This window comes from Zootoca vivipara, chromosome Z (genome assembly GCF_963506605.1).
Source record: "Zootoca vivipara chromosome Z, rZooViv1.1, whole genome shotgun sequence".
Taxonomy (NCBI): Eukaryota; Metazoa; Chordata; class Lepidosauria; order Squamata; family Lacertidae; genus Zootoca; species Zootoca vivipara.
The window spans coordinates 1,723,109-1,751,098 of record NC_083294.1 but is presented as its reverse complement, the minus strand read 5'-3'; the positions used below and the strand labels follow the sequence as shown (position 1 = coordinate 1,751,098).

Below are 27,990 nucleotides of genomic sequence, written 5' to 3'. Positions count from 1 at the left end.
GGACTTTGTATTATCTTTCCTTCTTTGCTTTCTTTTGTTTCATCCTGTTATTTAGATTAGTTTTTTATTGTATGTTGAAAAGTTTCAATTAAAAAATCTTTTATATTATTTTATTGCATTGTGGTCGGTAATTTTGTTTTGGTGGGTGTTGCCTTTTATTAAATTAGATTTTATGTTTTTATTATGCTAGCACCTAATATGCTGGATGGATGGCACAGAGATAAACTACATTCTGTTTCCCACACAGAGCAGCTTAACAACAGTTTTTCTAAATGTTAATGGTTCTCTCCCAGAAGGACTCACAATCGAAGGAGACCAAATGATTTATTTTCTTTTATTTTTAGAGACCCCACAAACACAAAACCCGTTAATAAAATGAAATTAAACGTGTTGGGACCAATCAATAGTACCTCACCTGCCTTGCATACAATAGGCCCAGGGAGATGGAATTTCCAGGAAGCTCTGGGAAATCTCCCATATTAAAACCCTGCTGCCAGTCAGTGCAGACAGGATATACCAGTGCTGTCAGTCAGAGCGGCGAGCTAATGTACCAATGCCATGGCTCACTGCAAGCCACCCTCCTATGTTCCTCTGCTGATGATGAAAAGCAGCTAACTTTTAACTGCCTGTTTGTTAAAAAGCTGCTTCAGAGTGCAGACATGTGTGATGATGCCTTGCATTTAATATTTTTAATATATTTTTTCCCCGCTATTGAATTTTGTTTAATTTCCCATGAGCATTTCTGAACATTCACGTAAGGAAGAAAATAAAGCGGCTGCCGCCGCGGCCGCCTCCTCCTCCTCCTCACCCCCCACCCCGCTTACAAAAGGGTGCATTAAATAAACTTTTCTTCTTCCCCTGCGTATTTCAGAGCATTCACTGTTTACAGGAAAAACAAATGAGTACTGAAGCCTTTTTTGCACTTGCGAAAAAGGATGCGCTGGGGCGCGTGCGTGATTGCCATTGCTGCTCTCCGGTACGTGCAAGGGGTGGGGACACCTCCCCACCCCAAACACACCCACAAGGTGTCCCGTGATCGCGGTGGTGGAAACCCACGCAGCCACCCGCACGCGAGCCGCCGCCGCCGCCGGTCCGGAAGCAATGAATGGATCTCCCTCTGGCTGCAGAGCAGCGCCTTTAGCTCCGCTCGCTCCCCTGCTGGAACGGGAGCCTCCTGCGCCTCCGGTTTTGCCCCGGGGTCTCGGGGCGGGAGGGGGCGCGCGTCTCTTTTAACCCCACCTCCCCCAGCCATGTTCAACCAGCAGCTCCAGCAGCAACTGTTGCAGCTCCAGCACCTCCTTCAGCACCAGCCTCAGCAGCAAGCAAGCCGGTAAGACCCTCTAACCGAGGCCGGGGATCGTGGGCCTGGCTCCAAGGGAAAGGCGCCTGCTCCACACACACACACCCCTTCTTCCCTTTTGCAAACCTCCTCCGCGCAGTTTTTGCTGGCGTGACTGCATCTGCTTCTTCGCACCTTTCTCCTGAAGCGCTCCTGCCTGCCTGCCTCGAAATTCAGTTGCATTTGGCCCTTTTAACATGTGTATTAAATGTAAATGCACTACTGTACATATGTATTTAAAATGTATCCTCAAGCGAGCCTTGCTGCACTTCAAGGACTAAGGCTACAGTGGACCTGCTCAGAAGTAAGCCCATGGGACTTGCTCCCTGCTATGTGAGCGGGCCTAACACATGCACGAATATTGTGTGTGTGTGTGTGTGCTTGTGTGTGTGTTCGCGTGCGCTTTTTGTACAGTATAATAACATATTTTTAGCTTTGGTGCCAGATCTCACAACTCCTGCTGCTGGCATATATTGCTGAGGTCCAAGAACCTCCACATGCACAATTACCTGTGGCCAGTGGCCTAGCAGTGTTCATGGTGCAAAAAATATATTTAGTTATTTCCTTACCCTCCAACCCCACCCAACACACTCTAGGGGAAAAAAAATTCCAAGTCAAGCTTCTAATAGCTTCTAAACCCCCCTCCTGGTTCAGCTCCCCACCTGCAAACGAAGCAGCTTGTTCTTTACTCCACATAAAAGCAAACTCTCCCACTAACCCAACTGAAAAGGGTTGGCTGGCCTACTGTTAACAGTTCTGGGTCACAATCCATTGGGAAGCTGTCCTGTGCAAGAGCCAAGCTATGTTGTTGTTTGTCAAGTGTTTTGCTGGTGTGCAGGTCTCACTAATTTCACAGAGTCTCCTCGGCCACATCTTGGTATTGAAAGGCAGCTTTTGGAAAATTAGGATGGAAAAATGTCCCTTGTAGGGCATGATAATAACAAGTTCTGAAAGGAGTTTGGACCACCTGGGTGCTTGTATTGGAAGTTGTTCCAGGTACATGGACTGTGTGTGGACCTGCCTTCTTAAGCATCTCCATGTCAACCCTATCCCATAATAATATTGCGCATACATCCGTCTGTTTAAATATACCCCTTTAAAATATAAAAACGCTTCCCCCTCTTCCTAAGCACTGTAGTCCTGCAAAATTGATAAGTTTATCCCTAAGCTTGCAGACAGGCGTGTTTCTTACTTACAGTCACACATGACAACATGGCTTCACCATGTACATAATAATGATATAATTAGGGTGCTGAATTGAAGAAAACTTGGAGATAGCTAAGCATGGACATGAGTGAAAGGGCTGTTGAGAGTCAGTTCAGTTCTGGAATGGAAAACAAATTCCTAGACTGATAATGTGCTCAGAGGCACCTTATTCTTTAATTCTAACCGCATTCCTTTTTCACCTGGTTCTGGAGCTTTAGGACTCTTATTAGAAAACAAAATAGATCCAGCTAGCCAGAGGTCCGCCTGCCTGTGCCATACGGCATCCAAAGGAGTTGTTCAACTAGTGCCAAGTACCTGAGATGTTTTTGGATGTGCTTCTCCTAAAGTTGAGTCTCTCGCCTCACCCCCCACCCCCACCCCCCAAATCTATCCGCATGCTCCTTGGTAACATTTGAAGCTGCCTTTTAAAAGGGTTATATGATGTCCTATGGGGTGCCCTCTTTTTTCAAGGAGGGGAAAAAAAGTAAAATAATAATAACCAAAACTCATGGAGGATGCAAAATAAAAAAATTTTTTCTTTCAGTAGCACCTTAAAGACCAACTAAGTTTTTATTTTGGTATGAGCTTTCGTGTGCATGCACACTTCTTCAGATACAGTGAAATGGAAGTTTCCAGGCACTTATGTAGAGAAGGGGTGGGGAGGGGTGGGGAGGGGGAGGGGGGATCACTCAGAAGGGTGGTGGAAATGGGTGATTGACTGACTGATAGCTGTTGATGACCGCAAACGACTGCAAATGGTTTTGCATGAAAAAGCAAGGGTTGAGATGGCTGAAGATCGCTGAAGATCCTCATGGAGGATGCAGAAGCCTTCGAGCATCTGTAAGGCACCCTCTGAATCCAGCTTCCTTATACTTTGTTGAATGAAATTATTCTGAACCTGCTTAATCCTGACATTGGAAGGCTGTTTAAAACAGTGTCAGTGGTGCTTCCAAAACGATGCAAAGGTTGTGAGAGAGCTCCTGGATACCCCTTTATTGCTTAGGGCAGGTGCACACACATAGAGGGTTGTATCCAGTGTCAGTCCTGCTTAGAGTAGACCCAAGACTATAACTTAGTTATAGCCATTTCAGTGTGTCTACCTTGAGTACAGCTTAACTGGATGCAACACATAGGACCAAGAATATGCTCATTAACTCTATTTGTACAAAATAAAAAAAGAATTCCTTCAGTAGCACCTTAAAGACCAACTAAGTTTTTATTTTGGTATGAGCTTTCGTGTGCATGCACACTTCATCAGATACACTATTTGTACAGTTAATATCTATTTGTACAGTTAATATTCCATAAATTGACTGGGTCACACTATAAGGCAATTGTTTTTGGGCAAAAACATCTTCAGTAGTTGCCTAATGTTGCCTTAGGTTTCTTGCAAGCCGCTCTCTGTCCTGGGATTTCTGCTGATCTAATTCCCCCCCCCTTCCTTCTCAGGTGTGTGATACCATCTCAGCAGCAGCAGCAGCAGCAGCAGATGCTGAACCTGCGGGCTACTAGTCAAGCCTCGCTCCTCAGCGCCAACCCCATGCTGCAGCGGGCCCTGCTCATCCACCAGATGCAAGGTATAGCACTTGTCCTCTGCTTTGGGATGGGAACCCTGCAGGATTGATGTGGAAGAGGCTGAGCAATGCATGCTGGGATACTTGGGAAACAGTCAAACTGGAGGGTTTTTATTTACTTGGGTATCTGTGTTATTTGGGGGGGGGGAGTGACTCCCAAGGCAGTTTAAGACATTAAAATTATCCAGGTAGGACCTGCAACAAAATGGTCATTATTCCAGCCACTCAATTCCACGTCTCACCACCTCCACCACTCCTTTAGTCTGCATTCTGCTGCTGCCGAGCATGCTCAGTTTTCATCAGCCACCTAAATGTTCTTTGTTCTTTCACAAATATTAAGGTCCCCCCTCCCCCCAAAAAGCTTCTGGTGCCTCCCTGTTGTGAGTGGCAGGTGCTATTCTGGGTACATAACTAATGGCACTCACCACGCAAACATTGGAAATACAAAATGCAAAAATTCCTTCCAGTAGCACCTTAAAGACCAACTAAGTTTGTTATTGGTATGAGCTTTCGTGTGCGTGCACACTTCTTCAGATATCTTCTTTTGGTATCTGAAGAAGTGTGCATGCACGTGAAAGCTCATACCAATGACAAACTTAGTTGGTCTCTAAGGTGCTACTGGAAGGAATTTTTATATTTTGTTTCGACTACGGCAGACCAACACGGCTACCTACCTGTATTGGAAATACAGTGGACCCTCGAGTTATGTAACGCTCTGGATACGTAACTTTCAGGTTGTGAATGCGGCAAACCCGTCGCACGCATGCACAGAAGCGGTGCCTCCAGTTACGGACTTTTCGGGTTAAGTACGGACCCCCGGAATGAATTTAACTCGTATCCAGAGGGTCCACTGTAGAGGGAATGAACTGATTGCGTTCAGTAATGGGCAGGAGAGTAGTGGTTGTTTTGAGGAGGTGCTTCCTTGATCTCCCAGCAGGTGAGTAACTTCTGTTTATTGGGGACAGGGAAGCGTGAGGCAGTGGTGCGGAGGGTGCCAAGATGCAAATACACAGGTAGGAGGGCTGGATTGTTTCCATTGCTATGTTTGCGCTGCGCTGACCTCCCAACCACTTTCCCCACCCCTTCTTGATAAGCAGCAGCAACTCATCTGCTGGGAGGTTAGGTAAATGCCTGTTCCCTGCTCCTACTGGTTACCCCTATTTACATGTTGCTTTTTTCTATCATGGAACAAAAGGCACCCTATATTAGATTCGTAGGTTCTTTCCCAGGTACTAATCAGATTCTGAGCTCTTGCAAAGTAGCTGTGCTCTGTGTCTTCAGATCATGTTTTTATTCCTTTTTTATCCCATTCTTTAAGGCAGTGGTTCTCAAACTTTTTTCTCTGGGCCACACTTTCAGAATAAATATTAGCTCATGCCACACTGATATTTTTTTTTATTGGTAAGAAATTGGGAAACAAAAAGAAACAACTAGCAGTGCTTGATTTATAACATAGAACACAGCTACCTTATAATATGATCATGGAACATCCAGGAAGTATAAAACAAGGCAGCTACATAAGAACATGAATGATTCCCAAAATATACATATGAACCTCATATATGTACATGAAGCGTGTCTACAAACTCAGTGAGAGGTGTGAGCTTGCTTTGGCCAGGTAATCCCATTTAGACTAGGTCTAATTTGAGAAAAACTCGATATCATTAGCACAAAGAAGCCTTTCTCTTTTCTCATCTTTGATATTTGTTCACAACCATATATCAAGGAGATCTGTAGAAGTGTGGAGTTTATGGTTGTATATCCACAAAAAAATAATTTTATACTATACTATGCTGTGCTATGCTATGCTAATCCTGATCCTGATCCTGATCCTGATCCTGATCCTTCACTCACTGAAGTGTTTAAATGTTTCTTTGGTTATCCTTGAATCTCCCTGCCATCCTCTCTTACATCAGTGTGGTGCGTCCTTTGAGAGCCGCTGCTTTAAAGTGCACAGGGAGGCCAGCGGGGTTTCCTCCCCTACCCCATTTTATTCTTGAGGTAGGTTCAGAGTAGGGAGAGGGAACTTATCTCCCTCCAAATGTTGCTGGACTCATCAGCCAGCATGGCCAGTGGTTGGGGATGATGGCAGTCACAGTCCAGGAACATCTCTGGTTTAGCAGCTGACAGCGCAATTCTATGCATGTCGTCCCCATTGAGTTCATTGGAATTTGTTCCTATACTGGGAGAGGTGGTGGGTTTCCTATAGGCACCTGGTTGGCCACTGTGAGAGCAGGATATTGGACTAGGAGGGCCATTGGCCTGATCCAGCAGGCTCTTCTTAGGTTCTTTTGAGGTCCAAGGTTAACTCAGTAAGCCTTGTGGCTGAGCAGGGGGTTTGAATCTCGATCTCCCTGGATGGAGCCCAGCCCTCGCCACTGCCGAGACACCAGTCCTGAGCCACTTCGCGAGGCTGGAATGATCCCAGCCTTGCAAGGCAGCACAGGGCTGGCTCGGGGAGGGCAGCACGCTCCCCAGAAAAAGGCTACACCCCTGGTCCTAGTTTCACACTCTAGCACAGCGATGAGGAACCTCTGCCCCAGGGGCGGAATTGGCCCAGCTGTGCCCACCTTCCCTGCATCCACAATCATTTGAGCTCAAGTCAGGAAGATTTTCATCTTTAAACTGTTTAACATGGTTGCATTGAGAGAGGTCTTTGTTGCATGCCACGTGCTCTGATTCAAACAATTACATAAATTAGAAACAACCATAAACACTCAGATAAATGTTTATGAATATATGAAAGTTGTATTAAAGTGTACATAGCAAAATTATTACGGATATGACGTCTAGTAACATGTATCGCTTAGATTGGTGGCATTAAGCAAAGTGTATTTTGTATAAATAACACTTAGGGGCCAAGGCGAATTCCCTTTGTAGCTGCAGCTTGAATTCTTCCTAAAGTTCTGCTGCATGGCGACAGAAGAGGGTGCCAAGTTTGTTATGTTTGTATACCGCCTTTCCTCCAAGGAGCTCAAGGTGGCATATGTAGTTCTCATTTCATCTCACAACAATCCTGCAAGATATAGGTTAGGTTAAGAATAAGTGGCTGGCCCAAGGTCACCCAGTGAGCCTCATGGCTGACGGGAACAGGTCCTAGTCTGACACTCTAACCACTACGTCATGCTGTCTCTCTTAACAAAGCTTTGAATTAGCACGCACTCCCAATTCTTCTATTGCATCTCTGGCTTGGAGGTTCAATCACCTTGAGTCATTTGCCAGGCTTCACCCACCTGCCAGAATGTTCTGCGGAGGGTTGGCCTCTTCTCCGTCCAGCTCTCCATACAGAAGTTTTAACACCTCTGCCCAACCAGCGACCACATTGGCTCACATAGTTTTACGTCTCCCCTCCCAAGCTGCACATCTGTACATCTAAAACCATTTCAAAAATCATTTGTAACAGCTACAACCTCGCCTTACCCCACATGTGCCCACTCAACTGTTTCGATTGGCAGAATTGGCACTCCTACAGGTTCCCCACGGTGCTTATTCCACACTTGTAAGAACTCTGATCGTTCAGTGTGGCAGCACCTACACTTTGCGGCTCCCTGCCTATTGATTCAATCAGGCTCCTTCACTGTCATCTTTTCCGCACCTGCTAAAAACGTTGTTGTTTAGACAAGCCTACCTAGATGCTTAGAAAGCGTGGTGTGAAATATAATTTGTTTAAGTATTTTAACTTTTTGTATGTTTTAATGGTATCGTATTTCCCCTCCCCTCCAGTTTTATGGTTTTATCTTTTTGTAAACAGCCTTAAGGTTTTTCTTTGTCAAAACGAAATGAAACAAAAAAACAATCAAGCTGTGTATAAATTTTATTAAAAAATAAAATAAAATGGCACCAGCTGTTGAAGCATGTTCTAGGTGCTCCATGCAGGCATTCCCTCCAGATGTTGCTGGACTCCCAACTCCCATCATCGTTGGCCATGCTGGTTGGGTCTGAAGAGATTTGGAGTCCAATAAATCAGGAGGGCACAGTCCTAACTATTCTGTAGTACAGCCGTACTTTGGATCCCGAACGCCTTGCTACTTGAACATTTTGGCTCCTGAACGCCGCAAACCTGGAAGCGGGTGTTCCGGTTTGCAAACGTTCTTTGGAAGCTGAACGGCTTCCGCGGCTTCCGATTGAGCACAGGAAGGTCCTGCAGCCGATCGGAAGCTGCCCCTTGGTTGTCGAAGTCGAACGGACTTCTGGAACGGATTCGTTCAACTTCCAAGGTATGACTGTACAAGCCAAGTTCCTATTTATCGTTTTAGAAGAGATAAGAGATAATGCCCTTTGAGTTTGTCTGAGGAGGTGGCTGTGTTAGCCATGGGGTCAGGGCAGGAAGAGTCTTGCAGCTTCAGTGAGTGATGGGAAAGTCCCTGAAGGCCACTAGCCTTCCAATCAGTTAAAAATCAATTGGGGGTGTTTGAGGAATGCCGAATACTTAGCAGCTGCCTGTGCTGTGTAAGTTGGTGCCAACACTAATAAAATGAAAGGGAAGTTGCATTTTCTGATTCATTTGTATAAAAGTATGTTTTATCGTACAGAGCCACAGTTCCAGAGTGGTGGTCAGAATATCTCTGACTAGTATCCTATTTATTTTTAAATTTCATTTATTTTTGTTTTCTCTTCCTCTTTCTATGTATGTGTGCACATAAATATGCATGTTCTTATAGCCTTTTCTTTTTTTTAAAAAAAAAGAGCTCTCCTCTTTATGGAGTTGATTATTCAGGTGTTATGCAATTGATAATCACATTACCTTCTGTAATAAGGAGTTGCCTGGGCACTGACAGTCCTCTGAAATTTCCTGGTCAACTGCAAGGTTTGGGTTACGTTTGAGAATACTTGATGCCCAGATACTTGGTATCTGAGAAAGATCTGAGTGAATAATTCAGCGGGTGTTTTAACCTGTGGTTTCAGCAGTGGAAACTAGTAAGCTGAGTGTGTAATTCTCCCAGCCCACTTTCTGTAGCAAAATTGGAGGTGTGGTTTCTAGAGAGCTAACCAAGCCTCTTAGCCAGGGGCCAGCAAACTTTTTCAGCAGGGGGCCAGCCCACTGTCCCTCAGACCTTGTGGGGAGCAGGACCGTATTTTGGAAGAAAAAAAATGAACAAATTCCTATGCCCCACAAATAACCCAGAGATGCATTTTAAATAAAATGACACATTCTCCTCATGTAAAAACACACTGATTCCTGGACTGTCAGCAGGCCAGATTTAGAAGCCAATTGTATTCGGTGTTAATCCTACTCAGAGTAGACCCACTGAAATGGATAGTAATGACTAACTGGGTCTTTTAATTTTGGTGGCTGTACCCTGCCTAGAACTTGGTTGTCTACAACCCAATATCTGCAAAGGTGTAGCAGTCCTGAACTGACCTTAGAGTAGGCATAGGCAAACTGCGGCCCTCCAGATGTTTGGGACTACAATTCCCATCATCCCTAGCTAACAGGACCAGTGGTCAGGGATGATGGGAATTGTAGTCCCAAACATCTGGAGGGCCGCAGTTTGGGGGTGCCTGCCTTAGAGGATCTGAGCCATGAACTGATTTGGAGTACTTCCACAGTGTTTATGTGAGTTTTATTTATTGTTGATGACTGCTTCTGTTATGTTTGCAGTTGTGTAAATCTTTTCATGTTGTAAGCCGCCTTGAGCGGAGTCTTCGCTATGGAAAGGCGGCATACAAATAAAAGGAGGAGGAGGTCCTGAGCATGTGCGCAGTGACCAAACCACAAACGGCTTGTTGCTCTGGTCAGACCTCACCTGGAGTACTGTGTCCAGTTCTGGGCACCACAGTTCAAGAAAGATACTGACAAGCTGGAACGTGTCCAGAGGAGGGCAACCAAAATGGTCAAAGGCCTGGAAACGATGCCTTATGAGGAATGGCTTAGGGAGCTGGGTATGTTTAGCCTGGAGAAGAGAAGGTGAAGGGGTGATATGATAGCCATGTTCATATATATGAAAGGATGTCATATGGAGGAGGGAGAAAGATTGTTTTCTGCTGCTCCAGAGAAGCGGACACGGAGCAATGGATTCAAACTTCAAGAAAGAAGATTCCACCTAAACATTAGGAAGAACTTCCTGACAGTAAGAGCTGTTCGGCAGTGGAATTTGCTACCAAGGAGTGTGGTGGAGTCTCCTTCTTTGAAGGTCTTTAAGCAGAGGCTTGACAGCCATCTGTCAAGAATGCTTTGATGGTATTTCCTGCTTGGCAGGGGGTTGGACTGGATGGCCCTTGTGGTCTCTTCCAACTCTATGATTCTTTTGTGTCTTCTAGTTGCATGGTATTTAACATGGTATCTCTGTGTCACTCACCTACCGCTATTTCCTGTCCTTGGCAGGTAACTTGAGAGGCTTCAACATGGCCGCAGCCCCTGTGCTCCAGCAGTTCTTCCCTCAGGCAACAAGACACTCCCTTTTGGGTCCGCCTCCTGTTGGGGTCTCCTTGAAGCCCACTCGCCTGGCTTTCCCTGGGGGCCTCCCTTTTCAGCGGCAGAATCAGACCTTTCGCAAGGTGAGCTCATTTTGGGTTATTAGTTCCTCCCAAAGGAGCCTTAGGCAGCCTGCACCAAAATGCTGATTAAAAACTCCCAAAAACATGAAGAACCTACCGTAAACAAACAAACAAACACCCATACAGTATCCTCACAGCTAATAATTTCAATGTTTCCAGGTGCTGTTATCTTTCAGCCTGGTTGAACAATGTTTTTAAATTCCTCCTGAAAATTGAAAATTAAGAAGGCAGACCTACATCACCAGGGAGGGTGTTCCGTTGTGGTCAATTTTCAGATGTGTTGAGTTTCCTCACATTCAATTGTGGTGAATTTTGGCCTGTTTTTGAAGTCTCTCCTCCTATGCGTCATTTTATTATATAAATAATAAATTATTATTATGAGTGAAACTCAGTTGGCGCTTATGGAAGGGCTGTTGATCCAGCAAAGGCCTCAATTAGTACATCCTTCTCCAGACTACCAACTCCCACCAGCTGATGATGAAACTTGTAGCCCTGCAGAATGTGGAGAGCCCTACTTTAGAGAAAGCTGCACCAGCAGTTTTAAAAACAAAATTCTCTTTGCTCACATAGCAGAAAAAGGGAATTGTAAAAATAAAAAAATAAACCCACCTCCCTTTAGCGGATGCCTCCATGGGATCAAAAGCCTTTTTTGTGCTCAGTTCAGTTCCAGTCTCAAGCACAAATTCCTGTGCACAGAATATGTTCAGAGGTACGGTTTTTGTACCTCATTCTGGTTGGTCATTCTCAGGGTTCTAATAAGCAAGCAAATAAATAAACAAATAAGGTGTAGTTCCAGCAAGCCTGGCTCTGTGGATTGTTTGCATCTTCTTGAACCATTGCACTCTCAACTGCAGGATTTCTTGAGGACCTCTGAGAGGAAACGGGAGGCGGATTCTGCAACTTCCTCCTCTCAGGGCCAAGGAGCAGATGAGAGCCTGCCTGTACTGGATATGTCTATCATCAAAGAGGGGTCTGAGCAGCCGAATTCTCCACCTCCAGGTAGGCGAATACAGTACTTGAGTTTGCTTTTTCCTCTCCAGCAACACAGAATAGGGAGGTGTTTTTTAAAAAGTAAAAAATGAGCAGGTGAAGATAAAGTTGTGCTGAATCACACCAAATGTTTGTTTAATCGAGCATCTTGTTTATCACAGTGGCCAGCCAGAGACACTGGGAAGCCCCTAGGAGGGCTTGGGAGCAATAACCCTCTCTCAATATTGTTGCTCTGTGACTGGTATTGAGAGCCATGATTCCGGGGGCAGCCTCAGGACTGACTGCCATTGATAGCCTTGTCTCTATAAACCCGTTTAATCCCATTTTGAAGCTGTCTAGGTTGGTGACCATCACTGCATCTTCTGGTAGCAATTCCATTATTTAGCTCACTGTCCTAAATCCCCCACCATTTAGTCTCATTGGATGACTCCCTGCCCCCCGCCCACCCCCACCCCCAAAATAGTAGCTAGCAGGAAAAGCAGTTGGGGGATTATGGGAGTTGTAGCCCAACAACAGCTGGGGACCTGAGGTTGAGAAGCACTGCTCCAGGGGGTACTTGGCTGCTCTGAAGCAATAACTTCCTTTTTCTGGGCCCACAGAGACACTGGCAGAATCCTCTTCAGCCGGTGAACCGGCAGCCAAGCGGCTCAGAAGGTAAGGATGGCAGTTGCCGGGAACTGCACCCCTAGCTGAATTGTAAGAACAGCTTTGCCAGGTTGAATCTAAAAGATCCGCCTGGCGCATGGTACCTCTCTTTGGTGGTGGGCTAGCCTCTCCAACAGGTGCGGCACTGCTGGTGGCTCCACTGGGCCCTGAGTGCATGGGCCTGGCGCTGCTGGTGGGAGTGGGCGTGCAGGATCACCCAGAGGCCCTGCTCCCCAGCCCCCTCTCCCTGTCTAAGGGCTTGCACTGTAGCCTGCTGGACAGACTAGCCCTCATAAGCTCCCCTGCTCACCTCCCACTGCCCCTATAGGTGTCATTCCACTTGTGGCTTTGCCACACACACACACACCACACACACACACACACACACACACAGAGAGAGAGAGAGAGAGAGAGAGAGAGAGAGAGAGAGAGAGAGAGAGAGAGAGAGGGAGGGTGGGGGGAACCTGCTCAAAGCAAGTTACAACAAAGAAAACAGGAATGCATTTCAAAACCCCAAACAGTGCAAAAATAATATCGTAGCAACATAATAAGACAACAACAATATACAAAAAAAGTACTTTGAAGATAACAAAATTATATTAGCAACATCTAAACTCCAATAGCAAAAGTAACAAGGAAGCTTTACAATTTCACTTTGGTCCTAGAAAAACCCCTCCTATGATGTTGCTCACAGTCCCTCTCCTGGAGCAGTTTCTTCTAAGGCTTCCAGTGGTTGCATCCTGGCAGATCTTGCTACTTAGTGTGGGAACCTTAGATTTCTGGGCTGTGCATACAAGGTCATGGCCATTGCAGCATAGTTTCTTGGCCTCCCATATTTAATGTACTAACAGCTTCTTCTTCTTCTTTTTTTTTTTAAAAAAACCATTTATCCCACCAGGGAAGCTGAGGACACAATCCCAGAAGAAGCAATATGTCTTCAGCAAGTGGAGGAGTCCAACACAGAATCCCACCTGGAAGGTGAGAGCTTCACAGTTGCCTGGGATCATGCAAACCAGTCTCAAGGGTCTAGAAGCAAAAAGCTGTGGGAAAATAGTCAGTTGCCTTGCAATAGGTTGAAAGCAATACAAATATATTCACCCCAGCCTATATCTGTATTCAGTTTAGAATTGTATTTATAGGAAAAATGGATTTTAAGTATTTTTACATATTGTTTTTGTTGCCCATGCTTTTACTGTGAAACCGCTTCAGTACTATATTTTATGGGAAGCGATTCACAAAATAATAAAATAATAACTGTGAAGCACAGCTTGCAAGGCCCAGGCAACTGGTGCATGGAATCTCCAGTCCTAGAACAGGGACAATTAGGCCCTGCCTGACTCTTCAAGGTCATTGGCAGTGCAGAAATCTGCCCAGTGTATGTCTGTGTGTGCTGCATGTTTCCTACTCCTCTGACTAGATTTGAGTCTGGGAAGGGCTGGACAGGAACACCCACCACCAGCAAACAGCCCCTGCTGGGGACTTGCACCACACATACCTCCTTTCAGTTGTCTAGGAAATTGCCCTCAGTCTTAAAAGGCATACTTTTTCCGAAGGGGTTTAGCAAGCATCTGCAAGGCCAGACACTGCCCTCCAGCTGCTTCCCCCTCTTTTTTGTCCTTTCCCATCCTTCTGAGGCCACATGGGGTCCAGAGGCATTCTGTGGAATGGAGAGAAAGAGAGCAGAGCTGTTGTTCTTTTCATAGGCAAAGGGAGGGAGCTCTCCAGAATAAAAATCTGGTGGGTGCTGCAGGGGTTTCCGGAAGTGCCATGCTGCCTGTGAGCACCATCTTGGGGACCTCAAGGATTGGCAGTGCTCCTGAGAGCTCCCACCTCCCGCTCCTGGGGAAATTAAATTCTCTTTCTGTCTGCCTGTCTTTCATAGAGGCAGACAATGGGAAAGAGAATCTGGCTGCAGATCCTTCCAAGGAAAAGAACATTGCTGGAGAGCTGAAGATTTCGGAGGTGAGCAGAAAGCTTCTTTAGCCCCTGCAGGGGGAGGGTCTTCTGCTGCTTTGTTAAAAACTTGGGGAAATGTGGGTGGCATCCTTTGCCAGCCTAGTTCCCCCCAGCTGGCCTCATTAGCTGGCGTTGATGGGAGATGCAGTCCAAAACATTTGGAGGCACCGTGGTGGGGAAGGCGGGTGTACACAAATAGCGACATGGAAAAACACACACTGGCCCAATAACCAAAGATCCGAAGGAGCCTTTTACCCAGCATGCTCTCCTCTTTGCTCCTCCCTTCAAGAGGGCCATCAAGCAAACCAAATTAACCATAGTTTCTCATCCTGCCCAAACCAGGAAACCATGGGTAAAAGCTACTTTCTCACAAAAGAGGAGGGAAACAGTGCCTGTACATCTCAGGTTCTCGGAATGCTAGAAACTGACTCATTTAAAAGGAAATCTGGGATTGAGGGTGGGGGGCAAGTAACGTTGAGAGGGAACTGCTTCCCTTGTACCGCCACTGCATAGACATCAGTGCCTCATTATGTGCCAGTAGATTATATATGCTTGGATGAAAATCTAGTTAATGGAAGCCTTCCTATTCTTGCTGGGGCTTTGTATGTGGGCAAAAGTCTTTTTCCTACCTTGGCTTTTTAAGCTGAAATATGACTGTCCAAATTCCTTCTGTGTGCAAATGCAGAAATCTCCTTCCAGAAGCAGCCTCCGTATTCTTCCTGTAAACACTGCCTTCTATCCCCAAACTGTATGTAAAGCCGTTGTCTGGATGTGGCATGAATTACAGGCTTCTTCCACTCTCTGGAGCTGAGGGATTTAATAGTTGGCTGGTGGGCAACCTGAATTGAACCCTTGAATCTTCTCCAGGTGGTCAGCTCTGCAGGGTCCCTGAAAGTCACAATTCAGCAGAGCAGCGAGAACCGAGCCATCAGCACCACAGCCCTAAAGCCAGCCTTCTGGACCTCTGAGATGGGGACAGCCGAAGGCAGCCCCGAGGCTACCCTGAAATTCTACTGCTACATATGCAAGACTAACTGTTACAATCAACAGGTAACAAGAAACACTTCATCTGAGGAGTTGCAAAGTCAGGATTTTTGCAACCCTGCCGCCCTCCCACTCCTTACCTGCATCAGTATTCATGTATTTATTCCTTTCCTAGAAAGCTTACTGTCTGTAGAAGTGACACAGTAAGTAAAAATATAAGGGTGTGTGTGTGTGTGTGTGTACGTATGTGTATGCACACAAAAAATGTACTAGAAAATCAATATCCAATACTTCACATTTTAACCTCTATTCATATTCACAATAACGGTATCAGTATAAATAAAATCAAAAGTGCAGAATCCTAGCGAGCATAAAACTCTGTAGTCATACAACTGCTTACCCAGTCTCACTCTTGCCATCCGTTCCCACAACCACTGCAGTCATTCAGTTACCTTAGTGGTAAAATGTGGTTGTGTCAAAAGCAGGCTGGGATTTGTGTGTTGTCAAAGAAAAATGGGCATTTGCTTCAGGGATAGGACTAGGCAAAGAATAGCTTGGCTTGGTTTAAGCTTGGAGAAGAAAGCTTGCTACCTGAAGTAGCATATAATACCACAGTGGTGTTATGGTACAACACTTATTTTGTGTGCTCGGGAAGGAGGGGGTCCTTCTCAAGCACCAGTTTGCTTCTGAAACAGGATTTATTTCAAAGTCAGTTTATTTTTTTATTTTATTTTTTAAATTTGTATACTGCCCTATACCCATAGATCTCAGGGTGGTTCACAGCATAAAGTCACAAAAAAGAAGAGGAAAATGTGTAATAAAAACAGAAACAAAGATAACCCCACCCTCGCTGGAGACCCACAGAGGTGAAATAGATTGCTTGCATCTTCTTCCCTTTGGCAAGTGACTGTACTGTTGAAATGGCGACGAGATCGTACTGGCCTATTTATTTTGAATGTTTGTAAGTGATGCCAGTAAAGGTTTGATGATGATGATGATGAGTTGGGCCAGGATTGGTGTAATATGCTCAAACCGTCTTGTCCAGTGAGCAACCTGGCTGTTGAATTCCACACCAGCTGAAGTTTCTGAACCGTCTCAAGAGGCAACTCTACATATAACGTGTTGCAGGGGGGCTTGACATTCTCATCCCACTGGGTGTGCCTTCAGGACCCTTTTCCCAATCTGAGCCCTTTTATATGTTGCTGAACAGCAGCTCCCAGCGTCCCTGACCACAGGCCAATGCTGTCAGGCTGGTGGGAGCCCAGCAGCACCTGGGAGCCATCAAGTTGGGGGAAGGCAGCCTTATGGCGCCATTTCTGATCCTGGCCAGTATTTCTGAGCGTGTCTGTTACCCCTTTCATCACTTCTGAAGTAGCCCATCTGAACCAGATAGGCTTGCCAGGTTTCAAATGTTCTCCATGTTCTCTCCCTATCTCTCTCTCTCTCTCTCTCTCTCTCTCTCTCTCTCTGTCAGAATTTCCAGGCGCACATGGCAGGAGCTCAGCACCAGCAGCGCCTTCGAGAGATCCAGCACATGAGCAACATCTGCCTTGTCTCGTTGTTGCCTGTGGTGAAGGAGCAGAAACCACTGGCTGAGGAAGATGGGTATGTTGGATGTTGGGTAGTCCTTGGGGGGGGGGTTCCTTCCAGCTCTGCTTCTATGTGCAGGCTGTAAAATTCTGTGACTGGAGAATGTGAAACTCTCAAACCGATTGTTTACCCACCCAAACCCTTCACAGGAAGAATAAATTAGGGCTGGAGAGCATTTTCTGGCTCAGTTACTCAATATGGTAGGTTGTGGTGTTCTCTGCAAGCAATGGGGAACTTATCCTGGTGTGGGCTGCTTCTCTCCCTTACATGTGCAGAATCCTCACCCCTATAGTTTCTAGAGCACAAAATTGTATGTTGGGATTTGTGCATGTTCATTTTTCTTCTAAGCGGGTATGAAAACACCTATTTCAGCTTTACTCCTTAGTGGCTCCTGTTGCAAGACAATGCACCATTTGGGGCAGTGCAAAGGTGAAACGATTTGTTTTCATGTCCTCCAGGATTCATTTGATTAGCCAAGGGACTAGGCACAAATTACCTGCGTGCCTTATTGGATAGCTGAAACCTGCAACGAACTTTGCAAGTTTGGTGCTGCTCAGATATTATGGGCCACAGCTCCCATCAGACCCAGCCAGCATGGCCAGCAGTCAGGTGCCAGGAGTTAGGGAGTGCAGCAACGTGTAGAGAACCACAGGTTCCCCCATTCCTTTGTAGGCACTTCAGGTGTAAAAGTCGTGTGTTCAGAAAATTGTCACATGGGACAACTGGTAGTGGCAGAATTGAGGATACGGGGGTCTGGTTTGGGAATGTAATATTTTCACAACCTCCCCTTTGTTTTCTGAGTCTTTTGTGTTTCTGCATGTTTCCTGTTTGAGGGTTAGAACTGTGCTCTAAACGCCCCACAGCCTGGAGAGCTGAGATTCTCAATAGTGCCAGATGTGTCACCAAACAATGTATGAGATCCCAAATGATTGACTAGCAGAATGGTTTTTTTAAAAAATACAGAAAGAGAGATAATGCTCTATTGCCATTTTAGTGGAATGTTCTTGTTCTTGCAGAGAGAGCCAGCAGCGGTGGTGTAACACCTGCCAGGTACATTTTACAGGTGACCTGATCAAGCATCGTCGGACTCAGGAACACAAGGTGAGTCTTTTCCCAGATTTCTCTTTCCTGTAAATGTTCAAGGAAGGGGCTGAATGCTGATTACCTCAAGGGAGGTGATAGGTTAATGTTTTTTATATTAGAGGATGTTTTAATGGCAAATTAAGGTGCTGACACTAAAGCAGAATATGGCCCATGCATAGGCAGTTTTAACAAGTAACAGTAGTGACAGTTTAGTGCCCTCAGTCTGTCCTTGACTATAGAACAGCTGGTGGAGGATTTTTGCTGATATTATATAGCAGGTTCTTGGGTTAAAAAGGGAGCAAAAAACATAGTAACTCCTTCTGAAAAAGACATATTTGCAGGTTTGTTCTTGCAGTCTCCCCCTCCCCCCTGGCAGACTCGGGCAGTAATATTCAAGTTCAACCATTTCCATGTCTGCAGTATTTTTAAAATAATCGCTTTTAAAGCTCCATTTGTTTTATTAATTCCACTTACAGATTGCTTCCTGTGAAGCATCTCAGAGTGATCGACGATAATATCACCAGTGAAAAACATACAGAATAAGTTCATGTATTCAGCAATGCAAATGGTGCCCGAAATAAATCTCTAGATTGGGGTAAAAAATACTGGTTGAAAGAATTTTGAGTTTGGCTCCTTGCTTTCTTCCCATTTCTCATCCATCAGCCACCAAAGCCTCTTTATCAGTGATTTAAAAAACAACAACACTTGAATCACTCACCTTCAGTAACTTTGTCAGTTGGCTAACTCCTGAATTGCTAGTTCAGTTCTGTTGATTTGGATTTGAATAGAGACTGTGCTATTCTGTCCCACTGCAATTGTTAATTTACTCAGCACTGCTAAGGTGTTTGTGTTATCACAAATTACTACTGTTATGAAGGGTCATTTTGCATACATTTAAGCTGCAATAATTACAAGTTTCACAGACTGTACTGTTGGAATTCTATTGCCATGTAACCCCAGCCTTTCCGCCCCCCCCCCTTCACATCCATGTGCACGTAAAGGTGCCATCTGTGCATCTAACGAGGTGGGTTCTAGCTGATGCTGTTATTTTTTTTAAAAAAAACCTCCTTTATTTATATCCTGCACTTCCTCCTGAAGGAGCCTAGTGTTTAAGGTGGCATCAGATCAGGTGTGCTTGAAGGCTTCCTGTGAGCAAATGCCACATTATTTCCTACCTGTCCCCCTTTCTTTTCTTATCCTAGCTTGCCAAACGCTCCCTCCGCCCCTTTTGCATGTTGTGCAGCCGGCACTTCAAGACTCCACGAAAGTTTGTGGAGCATATGAAGTCTCCAGAGCATAAGCAGAAGGCCAAAGAGGTAATGGCAGCTATATATACTTCAGGGAATGTGGTGGCTGTTGGGATGAGCTAGTTAGGACTTTGGCGGGTGGGCAGAGGGCTATGTGTCTGCTACAGAGCTGTGCCTCAGAAACATCAGAAGCCTGGGCAGGCTTTGGGGGAGGATGTTAGCTCAGTGGATAAAACACCAGCTCTGCATGCAGAAGGTTCCATGTTCAATCCCTGGCATCTCCAGGGAGGGCTACGAAGGCTTGAAACTGAAAGAACTGCTGCCAGTCAGTGTTGACTGCTGGACTCGATTGACCAGTTATATTGTCTGACTCAATATAAAGCAGTTTCCTATGCCCCCAGACTTATTGTCCATCAACTTTAATATAATCTACTGTGACAGGCAGCAGCTTCCTAGGACAGTGGCTCTCAAAGGGTGTGGCAGGAGAAGGATGGCAAGGAAGATTCAAGGACAATCAAAGAAACATTAAAACATTTCAGTGTCGTATAGTATAGTATGAGATTTTTTATTTGCAGAATCTGGGTAGATTTATTTTCAAAATGAGAACAAGGGCATCAAGTGTGTAGGAATGATTTGTGTTCTTATGTAGCTGCCTGGTTTTATACTTTCTGGGTGTCCCGTGATCATTTTATAAAGTAGTTATGTTCTATGTTGTAAATAGAAATAGTCTGTCTCTATCTCTCTCCCCCCCCCAATGTATTTCTTACCAATTAAAAATTTGGAGTGGCACAAACAAATTTTTATTCTTAAAGTGTGACGCGGAGAAAACAGTTTGAGAACTACTGCTCTAGGGTCTCTGGCAAGGGAACGTCTTTCCTGTCACTTTCTCCATGGCCTTTTTTGTAACTGGAGATCCTGGGGGATTGAACCTGGGACCTTTTGGAAGAAAAGCAAGTGCCCTGCCCCTCAGCTATAGACCCTCGCAGGAGAATATGCCACCTGTGGGCTTTATGGCCTAGAGGTGCACAAGACTGCAAGGGCGTGTGGGTTTTGTTGCTGGGCCTGTTTACTTGCTTTGATTAGATATTTTTTTACCTGTCCCTTTGTGGTAAGGGTCCCAGGATGGGTTAACAGCAATATAATCTTCTTTGGTGATCACTTGTGACTGAGTAAGATTGATGAACACTGTCTTAACAGTGTGTCTGTAAGTGACCATGGAGGCCAATTCTGGATCCACATGTCCTTCCACAATGGGGACGTTGGTTTCTGGGCGGGAGTTGATCACAGTGAAGGGTTGCCAAATGTGCCTTCCTCTTAGCTCGTTTCTCCATTTCAACCTGAGTTTGAGTGTCTTCAAAGTCCATGACACCTTTGGTAAAGGCTGTTCTCCAACTGGAGCATTAGCAGGCCAGTGTTTCCCAATTGTCGGTGTTTATACTACATTTAAGCTGTCATTACCTGTCATGGGCCCAGAGTCAGCTTAATCCACTGAACAGCATCTGAAAAGGGAGAAGGCAGAGTGACCTAACCTGCAGCTGGTTTACCTCCAGTGACACAGAGGAGAAGGCATTGATGAGAACCAGCTGGCTTCAGCCTTCTTAAACAGAACTTTCAGCAGCAGTCAGACACTGGAAGCAATGCCTGTGGTTCCCAGACCTACCTTGCTGCTTCCTGCTCTCCATCTGGACTCATTGGATTTCCTGACCTCTCAATGGTCTGACTACGTGGATTGCTGCTTGCCCAACTCTTGGAACAGACTTGACTTCATATTCTGACTCTGCCATGTTTGAGACTCTTCTGTCTGTTTGGCCTCACACTCTGCATGCAGTTGCTGGGCAATGCGACTATGACATTATGCCAGCTTCTTAGGGTGGTGCAACTACTGAGAGAGTACCCCCCTGCCCTGGGGAATCTTAACACACACACACACACACACACACACACACACACACACACACACCCCAGAAAAAATGTCTACTATTAGTCCTCCTTGGCTATTCCAGGAATGGGAAATCTTTGATGTTCCAGGGGTTGCTGGACTCCATGTCCCATCAACCCCTTCCAGCATGTAGTTCAAGAGCTGGTGAAAGGCTACAGGCTGCCTATCCCTGGGCTAGACCAAGCTTCTGTCGGTCAAACGAAGCAAGTGGCTTCTGCATGTTGTTTATTCGTTTAGTCGTGTCCGACTCTTCATGACCCCATGGACCAGAGCACACCAGGCACTCCTGTCTTGCACTGCCTCCCACAGTTTGGTCAAACTCATGTCCGTAGCTTCGAGAACACTGTCCAACCATCTCTTCCTCTGTCGTCCCCTTCTCCTTGTGCCCTCCATCTTTCCCAACATCAGGGTCTTTTCCAGGGAGGCTTCTCTTCTCATGAGGTGGCCAAAGTATTGGAGCCTCAGCTTCAGGATCTGTCCTTCCAGTGAGAACTCAGGGCTGATTTCCTTCAGAATGGATAGGTTTGATCTTGCAGTCCATGGGACTCTCAAGAGTCTCCTCCTCCTCTTCAAAAGCAACAATTCTTTGGCGATCAGCCTTCTTTATGTTAGTTTCACACTTTATAAGCATATTTTATGGCGTTTTGTTTACTTGCCCTTTGGTGGGATCTGTGCGCTTATGTGTTTCCTGCAAGTGTGGAATGCCATTACACTAGGGAGTGCAAGAAGTGGGTGGTGGGAAGTGTACATCCCTTGGATCCTAGCCTCCTAAGAGATTTGTCCTTCCTGTCTCTCACCCTCCCTTTGTTGTGTCTGGCCAGGTGAAGTTGGGGGAGAAGGAGCAGGCTGGGCCGGAGGATTCTGAGGAGCTCATAACAGTCGATGCTGTTGGTTGCTTTGAAGATGACGAGGAAGAAGAAGAGGAAGAAGAAGAAGAGGAGAAACAGGGAAATGCTGGAGATGAGGGATCCTCTGAAGTAGGACAGCTGGATAAGGAAGAGTCTCTCATCAAGCAGGTGTGTTTTCCAAGAAGGAGTGCCGCAGCGGCTGCATTGGATGTGCCCTACTGGGACAGGGTGTTGGGCTAGATGACCCTTGGGGAGGGGGATTTCTTCCAACTCTAGTTCTGTGGTTTTGTGAAATGCTCCTGTGACCTCAGCTTTAGTTTGCATGATTCCCTTCACCGTGGAATCGATGACCCCTGTGTTGGATCCCTCCCAACCCCACAATTCTCTGACTCCCATTTCTTCTTTTCATGCATGTTGGGCTGAAGGAAGCAGCACTGGAAGATTCTGGAGGGAGGGAGGAATACTCTCCAGATACCATCTATGGTAAGGAAACAATCACAATTGCTGCTGGCTTGGGGCTTTTTTGTCTTGTTACTTCCTGCTACTACACCCCTGCGACCCCTCCACATCATATATATGCTTTCTAAACTAGTATTTTGCCATTGCTTGAAATCTTTGACTACCCTAGATTTAGAAAATCATTATAAAACGGGGACACTAAAGGCAATAGGCCCATAGGTAACCTGTTTTTAATTTCAGGTCAGGCCAGTGTGGTGTAGTGGTTAAAAGCATTGGACTCGTAATCTGGGGAACCGGGTTCGCGTCTCCGCTCCTCCACATGCAGCTGCTGGGTGACCTTGGGCTAGTCACACTTCTTTGACAAATACTCACAAAGTATTTGTTGGGGAGGAAGGGAAAGGAGATTGTTAGACGCTTTGAGACTCCTTCGGGTAGTGATAAAGCGGGATATCAAATCCAAACTCCTCCTCCTCCTCCTCCTCCTCCTCCTCCTCCTCCTCCTCCTCCTCCTCCTCCTCCTCCTCCTCCTCCTCCTCCTCCTCTTCTTCTTCTTCTTCTTCTTCTTCTTCTTCTTCTTCTTCTTCTTCTTCTTCTTCTTCTTCTTCCAGTAGCTAATACTGAGGGAAGGATTTCAAAGTAAAATTCCCAATAGTTTTCTTTAAAACAGCAGATATTTAAGCTTAATTTTTTTTCTTTTCCTCCTCCAATACTGTTGTTGTTTAGTCGTTTAGTCGTGTCCGACTCTTCGTGACCCCATGGACCATAGCACGCCAGGCACTCCTCCTGTCTTCCACTGCCTCCCACAGTTTGGTCAAACTCATGTTCATAGCTTTGAGAACACTGTTCAACCATCTCATCCTCTGTCGTCCCCTTCTCCCTGTGCCCTCCATCTTTCCCAACATCAAGGTCTTTTCCAAGGGTTCTTCTCTTCTCATGAGGTGGCCAAAGTATTGGAGCCTCAGCTTCACGATCTGTCCTCCAATACTAGATATTCTTTAAACCATTATTTTAACATAGTCAATTTTACTGTTAATTCTGGGTACTGCCATACCGCTGCTGCTTGTTTTTTTAAATAATGTACAGAGTTTGGGGCAGCTACCCTTAGTGGTTTTTTGTTCCATAAGAAATGCTATATAAATCTCTGCCATTTTGACAGTATTTCAGATGGAATACTAATGGAATGTTTAGGAGTATAAATAAATTCTGGGTAGGACATTCATTTTTACAATAAATACTCTCCCATACCATGAGATAGATAAGGAATTCCAAAATTCCAGTTATTTCTCCCAACTCACAAAACAGCTTTTGGTGATTAATCTTTACTATATATTCTAATTTGTTTGTAACCCATATTACCAGATATCTAAGTCTGTGTTTATTTCTCCACTGTAATTTGGTTATTCATTCATTATCTTTTAAATTTTCATTTGAAATGTTTGTACCAAGCCACTTATGATTTGTTGTAATTTATTTTATACTGTAACCTGTTATTTCCCTGTAACAAGGTAATAACCTTATGCCTTCTTTATAAGATTTCTCAGGGTGAGGCAAAAGGAGGACCACATCATCCGGATAAAACATTACCTTAGTGTTTTAAAGAGCTATATTAGATCCCATGAATATGTACATTTTTGCTCATTGCTATAGCCAAAGGTTCAATAAAAATAGCAAAGATCAGAGGGCATAAATGATATCCCTGTCTAGTTCCTCTAGATTAATTGAAGAATTCTGACAACACTCCATTTGCCATTACTTGCGCTTCTGGGTGTTGATACAAAAGCTGAATCCAAATTCTGAGCCCACATTTAAAAATTCCAATACTTCAGAGAAGTAACTCCATTCAGGCATTTTCTCTGCACCCAAAAACAGGAAGGCATGTAGTTGTTGACTTACATCTGTGAAATGTACTGTGTTTATCAACCTCCTGAAGTTTGTTGCAAGTTTCTACCTTTCAGGAAATCCATTTGAATGATACTATTGCAATAAATAAATAAATACCTATTCTAGATCAATCTTGTAGCTAATGTCGAAGATCATATTTTGACATCAACATTTAAAAAAGAAAATGGCTGCATAGTTGGCTTTCTGGACTTGCAAGGCAGCCTCTTCCATTGCATCCATTTCTCCAGGACGTGCCTTTTCTCAATTCCCCTCTCTGTCTGCTGTTCCCTCTCCCTAAAGCAGGGGGGGCCCTCTGAGCTCTAGGACAGGGGCCAGCAAACTTTTTCAGCAGGGGGCCGGTCCACTGTCCCTCCCTCAGACCTTGGGGGGGCAGACTATATTTTTGGGGGGGCGTGAACGAATTCCTATGCCCCACAAATAACCCAGAGATGCATTTTAAATAAAAGCACACATTCTACTCATGTAAAAACATGCTGATTCCCGGACCATCTGCGGGCCGGATTTAGAAGGCGATTGGGCCGGATCTGACCCCCGGCCCCATGTTCTAGGAACTCTCATAACCCTTTCAGGCCCTGGCTTGTCTCCTCCTCCTGGCTGGAAACCCCTGAATTTGTATGGCTAGGATGGAGCCTGCAGAACAAAGCTTATGAGTCAGCTTGTTGCTTCTGGCCCAGCCCACCAGCAGCATGCTGCCCCTGCCCCCCCATCCCCCCCCCCCCGGCAGACGACCATCTGAAAGGTACTGCAACCCTTGGGCTGAAAAAGATTCCTTGCCTCTGTTCTAAAGCCTTGCTTGAATAATTACTTAAAACAAAAATACCATGGCAGATTTCACGTTGGCTTCTGTGGGTGCCGTTCAATCTCCTCTCTCCTCCCCCCCACTTTGTTTGGTGCCCTTCTCACTTTCCCTTTCCTAAGACAGATGGAATAATGACTCCTGCCACATAGGATCTGTTTGTGCCTGCCTATCTGTCTTTCATTTGCCTCCCTCCTGCTAGTTTTGTCTGTCATTTCAATGCAGATCAGATGTGCTCAGGAGGGTTGCAACATTAACACCCTACTCTTTTTAATTTTAATTACTGTATATGTCTGTCTCTCTCTCTCTCTCTCTCTCTCTCTCTCTCTCTCTCTCTCTCTCTCTCTCTCTCTCTCTCTGTGTGTGTGTGTGTACACACACACTTTGCACTTTTTCCATTTGTTCCAGTTGCTAGAAAGAGCTGCCTGGTTATCGGTTTTGCAACTGGACTACTGTGAGCAGAAAGCGCTCTATTAAAAAAATGCTTTCCTTATTTAACGAGCAATGTTGCCTTTTAAAATATTAAATAAATAAATCCCCCTACCCATATGCAGTAAGCCAGGCACCCCCAAACTGCGGCCGTCCAGATGTTTTGGCCTACAACTCCCATGATCCCTAGCTAACAGGACCAGTGGTTGGGGAAGATGGGAATTGTAGTCCAAAACATCTGGAGGGCCGAAGTTTGGGGGTGTCTGCAGTAAGCCCTCGACTTAAACATTTGGGGGACTGCGCCTAAAGCCAAAATCGTGCATAGTCGAAACACATTAGGTTCAATGCTAGGTGGGATTGCCAAAGTCCCACCCAACCCCTTTCTGCCCCTTAATTTTATTTATTTATTATGTTTTTGCTAAGCACATAAAGCTGAATGTGCAGAAGTGAAATGCATGCAAGTTGTGGGCTTCCTGTATTTATGTATCACATAACGCTTTATGGGGGGGGAAGCTTTTATTAATTCATATTGGTTCTGTTCAGTGTGATGTGTGACTTCCCTTCCCCTCCCTCATTTCACAGGCCTGGATTTTGTAGTGCCTGTGGTAGGGTACCTCTGCCGGCTGTGCCACAAATTCTGCCCTAACGACACTGCTGCCCAACTTGCCCACTGCAAGTCCCTGATGCATTTTGAGAATCTCCAGGTGAGACCCTCTTCTGCCTTGGTTCCTCCCATCCCATGTCCGTCTGCTCTCCGCCCCGCCCCCCATGGCTCCTCTTATGCTTCAACCTTTAGGCTCCCGGCTCCATAACGCCTTCCTATTACGCCCCTGCTGTCTTGCCACCGCAAACCTTCCCTCCAATGACTGCTCTGTGCTTCTAGATCAGTATCTGTCCCACTGGCTGGCAGTCCTGCTGTGTCATATTGTCCATTCCGCCTGCTTTCCCAAGAGGAATGGTCCTTCTCTCCATTGAGGATCCTGGCCAATTGCATGTGACCAAATGGTGTCTAAGGGGTTGATTCCAGACTAAGTTCTCTATGAGACAAGTTAGTTGTCACTTAGGCTACTCTGAAATCAATGATGTGGCAGCTGCAGCCGTTCCTGGAGAGCAAAAACCTTGCATCCAGCATTTGCACATTTACTGGCTTCTGGGATTGAGTGCTGTAATGCACAGACCACGGGGTTGCCCCTGAAGAATGACTTGGATTTCAGGTTAAGGCAGTTCCCATTCTCTGTTCAGACTAGCCTGAGTGGTTCTACGTTGCACTGGACTACCGGTATGTCCGTAACTGTCAAACTTGTTATGTGCGATGCTAACCCATTAGGCAGCAAGTATCGTGCAGTGGAGAACCGGTGCATATTTCATGCTAAAACCTGAGAAATTATGCAGCAAAAATGCACAGCCAGTTCTGCAGTACCTACTATATAAATTTGGTCTTGCTTGTCACTAAGTGAAAGGGCCCTGAAGTCCTGACTCCCCAACCACTGGAAATCTTACTCAGCACCATCTCTCTTCTAAACTCCCCACAGATTTATCTGAAGCCATGAGGACTAGCATACATCTTTGGTAAAAAAATAAAATAAAGCACAGTGCTGGGTTATGTTCCCCTAGGTCTGCATCAGGCCCACTGGCTATCAAGGGTAGAGACCCTCTTGAGAGAAGAGTCTCTCCCAGCTGCCTTTGCACAAGTTTGCCCACCACATGTTCATGGGGGAGCATCCTCACATTGGGGACCAGATTAACAGTAACCTTGGATTACTTTTGTTTTCAATTACAGCGGTACAAAGCCATGAAACTCCAGCCTGCTACTGCATTTGTGGACACATCCATCTATCCCCAGCAGGGGCTGAGTGACCTGCAGGCTCCTCCTCCTGCTGCTGCTGCTGCTGCTGCTACCACTGCCGCCATTGACAAGATGGATGGTAAAACAGAGGCTCCTAGTGTAGGAAAGCAAATCACGGTGTTAATGGAAGCATGTCAGTCTTCAAGAGAGGAGACTTCCGCCGCAGCGCAGAGGCACAGTTGTAATAGATGAGGTGTGTGGAGCCCTGCCCATCACGTAGGAGGGAGGAGGTGCAAGGGCCACCTCCCGGCTGCTAGCAATAGCTCCTTGGGGGGAGAGGCCGCTGCTGCTGCTGTAGGGGAAGGATCAGGACTTCCTGTGAAGGTGGAAGAGTTCCACGGTTGTAGGGAGGGTCTCGGCAGATGTTGGAGCAGGTGCATCTGCAAAAGGCTGAGGCCAGGGAAATGAAGCGGATCCCCCCTCCCAGCCCCAAGGGGAGCCCTCTTTTCATCACAGCCGGTTGGCTAAGTAGAGGGCCAGATTAAGCTGCCTGTTTGGTGGGAGGGGGAGCTTTCCCTTCGTTTAATTTTTTCTTTTCCTGGAAAAGCCTTATTCCTTTTCTGTCCCCCCCCCATCTTTTCACCCCTCGTCATCTCCTTTTAGAGAAATAAAAGTATGCTGTAGTTTTGTTGGCTGTTTTTGTTCTGAAGAATTTAAGG

At 45.7% G+C, this 27,990-nt stretch overlaps 1 protein-coding gene across 2 annotated transcripts; it reads left to right on the top strand.

Annotated features, from left to right (window-relative positions):
- The first annotated feature begins 1,003 nt into the window (after positions 1-1,003).
- CIZ1 (CDKN1A interacting zinc finger protein 1) lies at positions 1,004-27,957 on the top strand. Of its 2 annotated transcripts, XM_060270159.1 has the most exons (15): positions 1,006-1,330; positions 3,995-4,122; positions 10,445-10,617; positions 11,472-11,616; positions 12,207-12,261; positions 13,151-13,230; positions 14,135-14,214; positions 15,076-15,258; positions 16,667-16,797; positions 17,799-17,883; positions 19,068-19,181; positions 21,873-22,067; positions 22,325-22,382; positions 26,068-26,189; positions 27,266-27,957. In XM_060270159.1, exons 1-15 carry the CDS (start codon positions 1,251-1,253, stop codon positions 27,521-27,523), a joined length of 1,887 nt encoding a protein of 628 aa, XP_060126142.1. In that variant the 5' UTR covers positions 1,006-1,250; the 3' UTR covers positions 27,524-27,957. The 2 variants fall into 2 exon arrangements, with proteins under 2 accessions (XP_060126143.1, XP_060126142.1); XM_060270160.1 differs by lacking the exon at positions 26,068-26,189 and having other exon boundaries at positions 1,004-1,330; positions 27,266-27,477.
- The last annotated feature ends 33 nt before the right edge of the window (positions 27,958-27,990 follow it).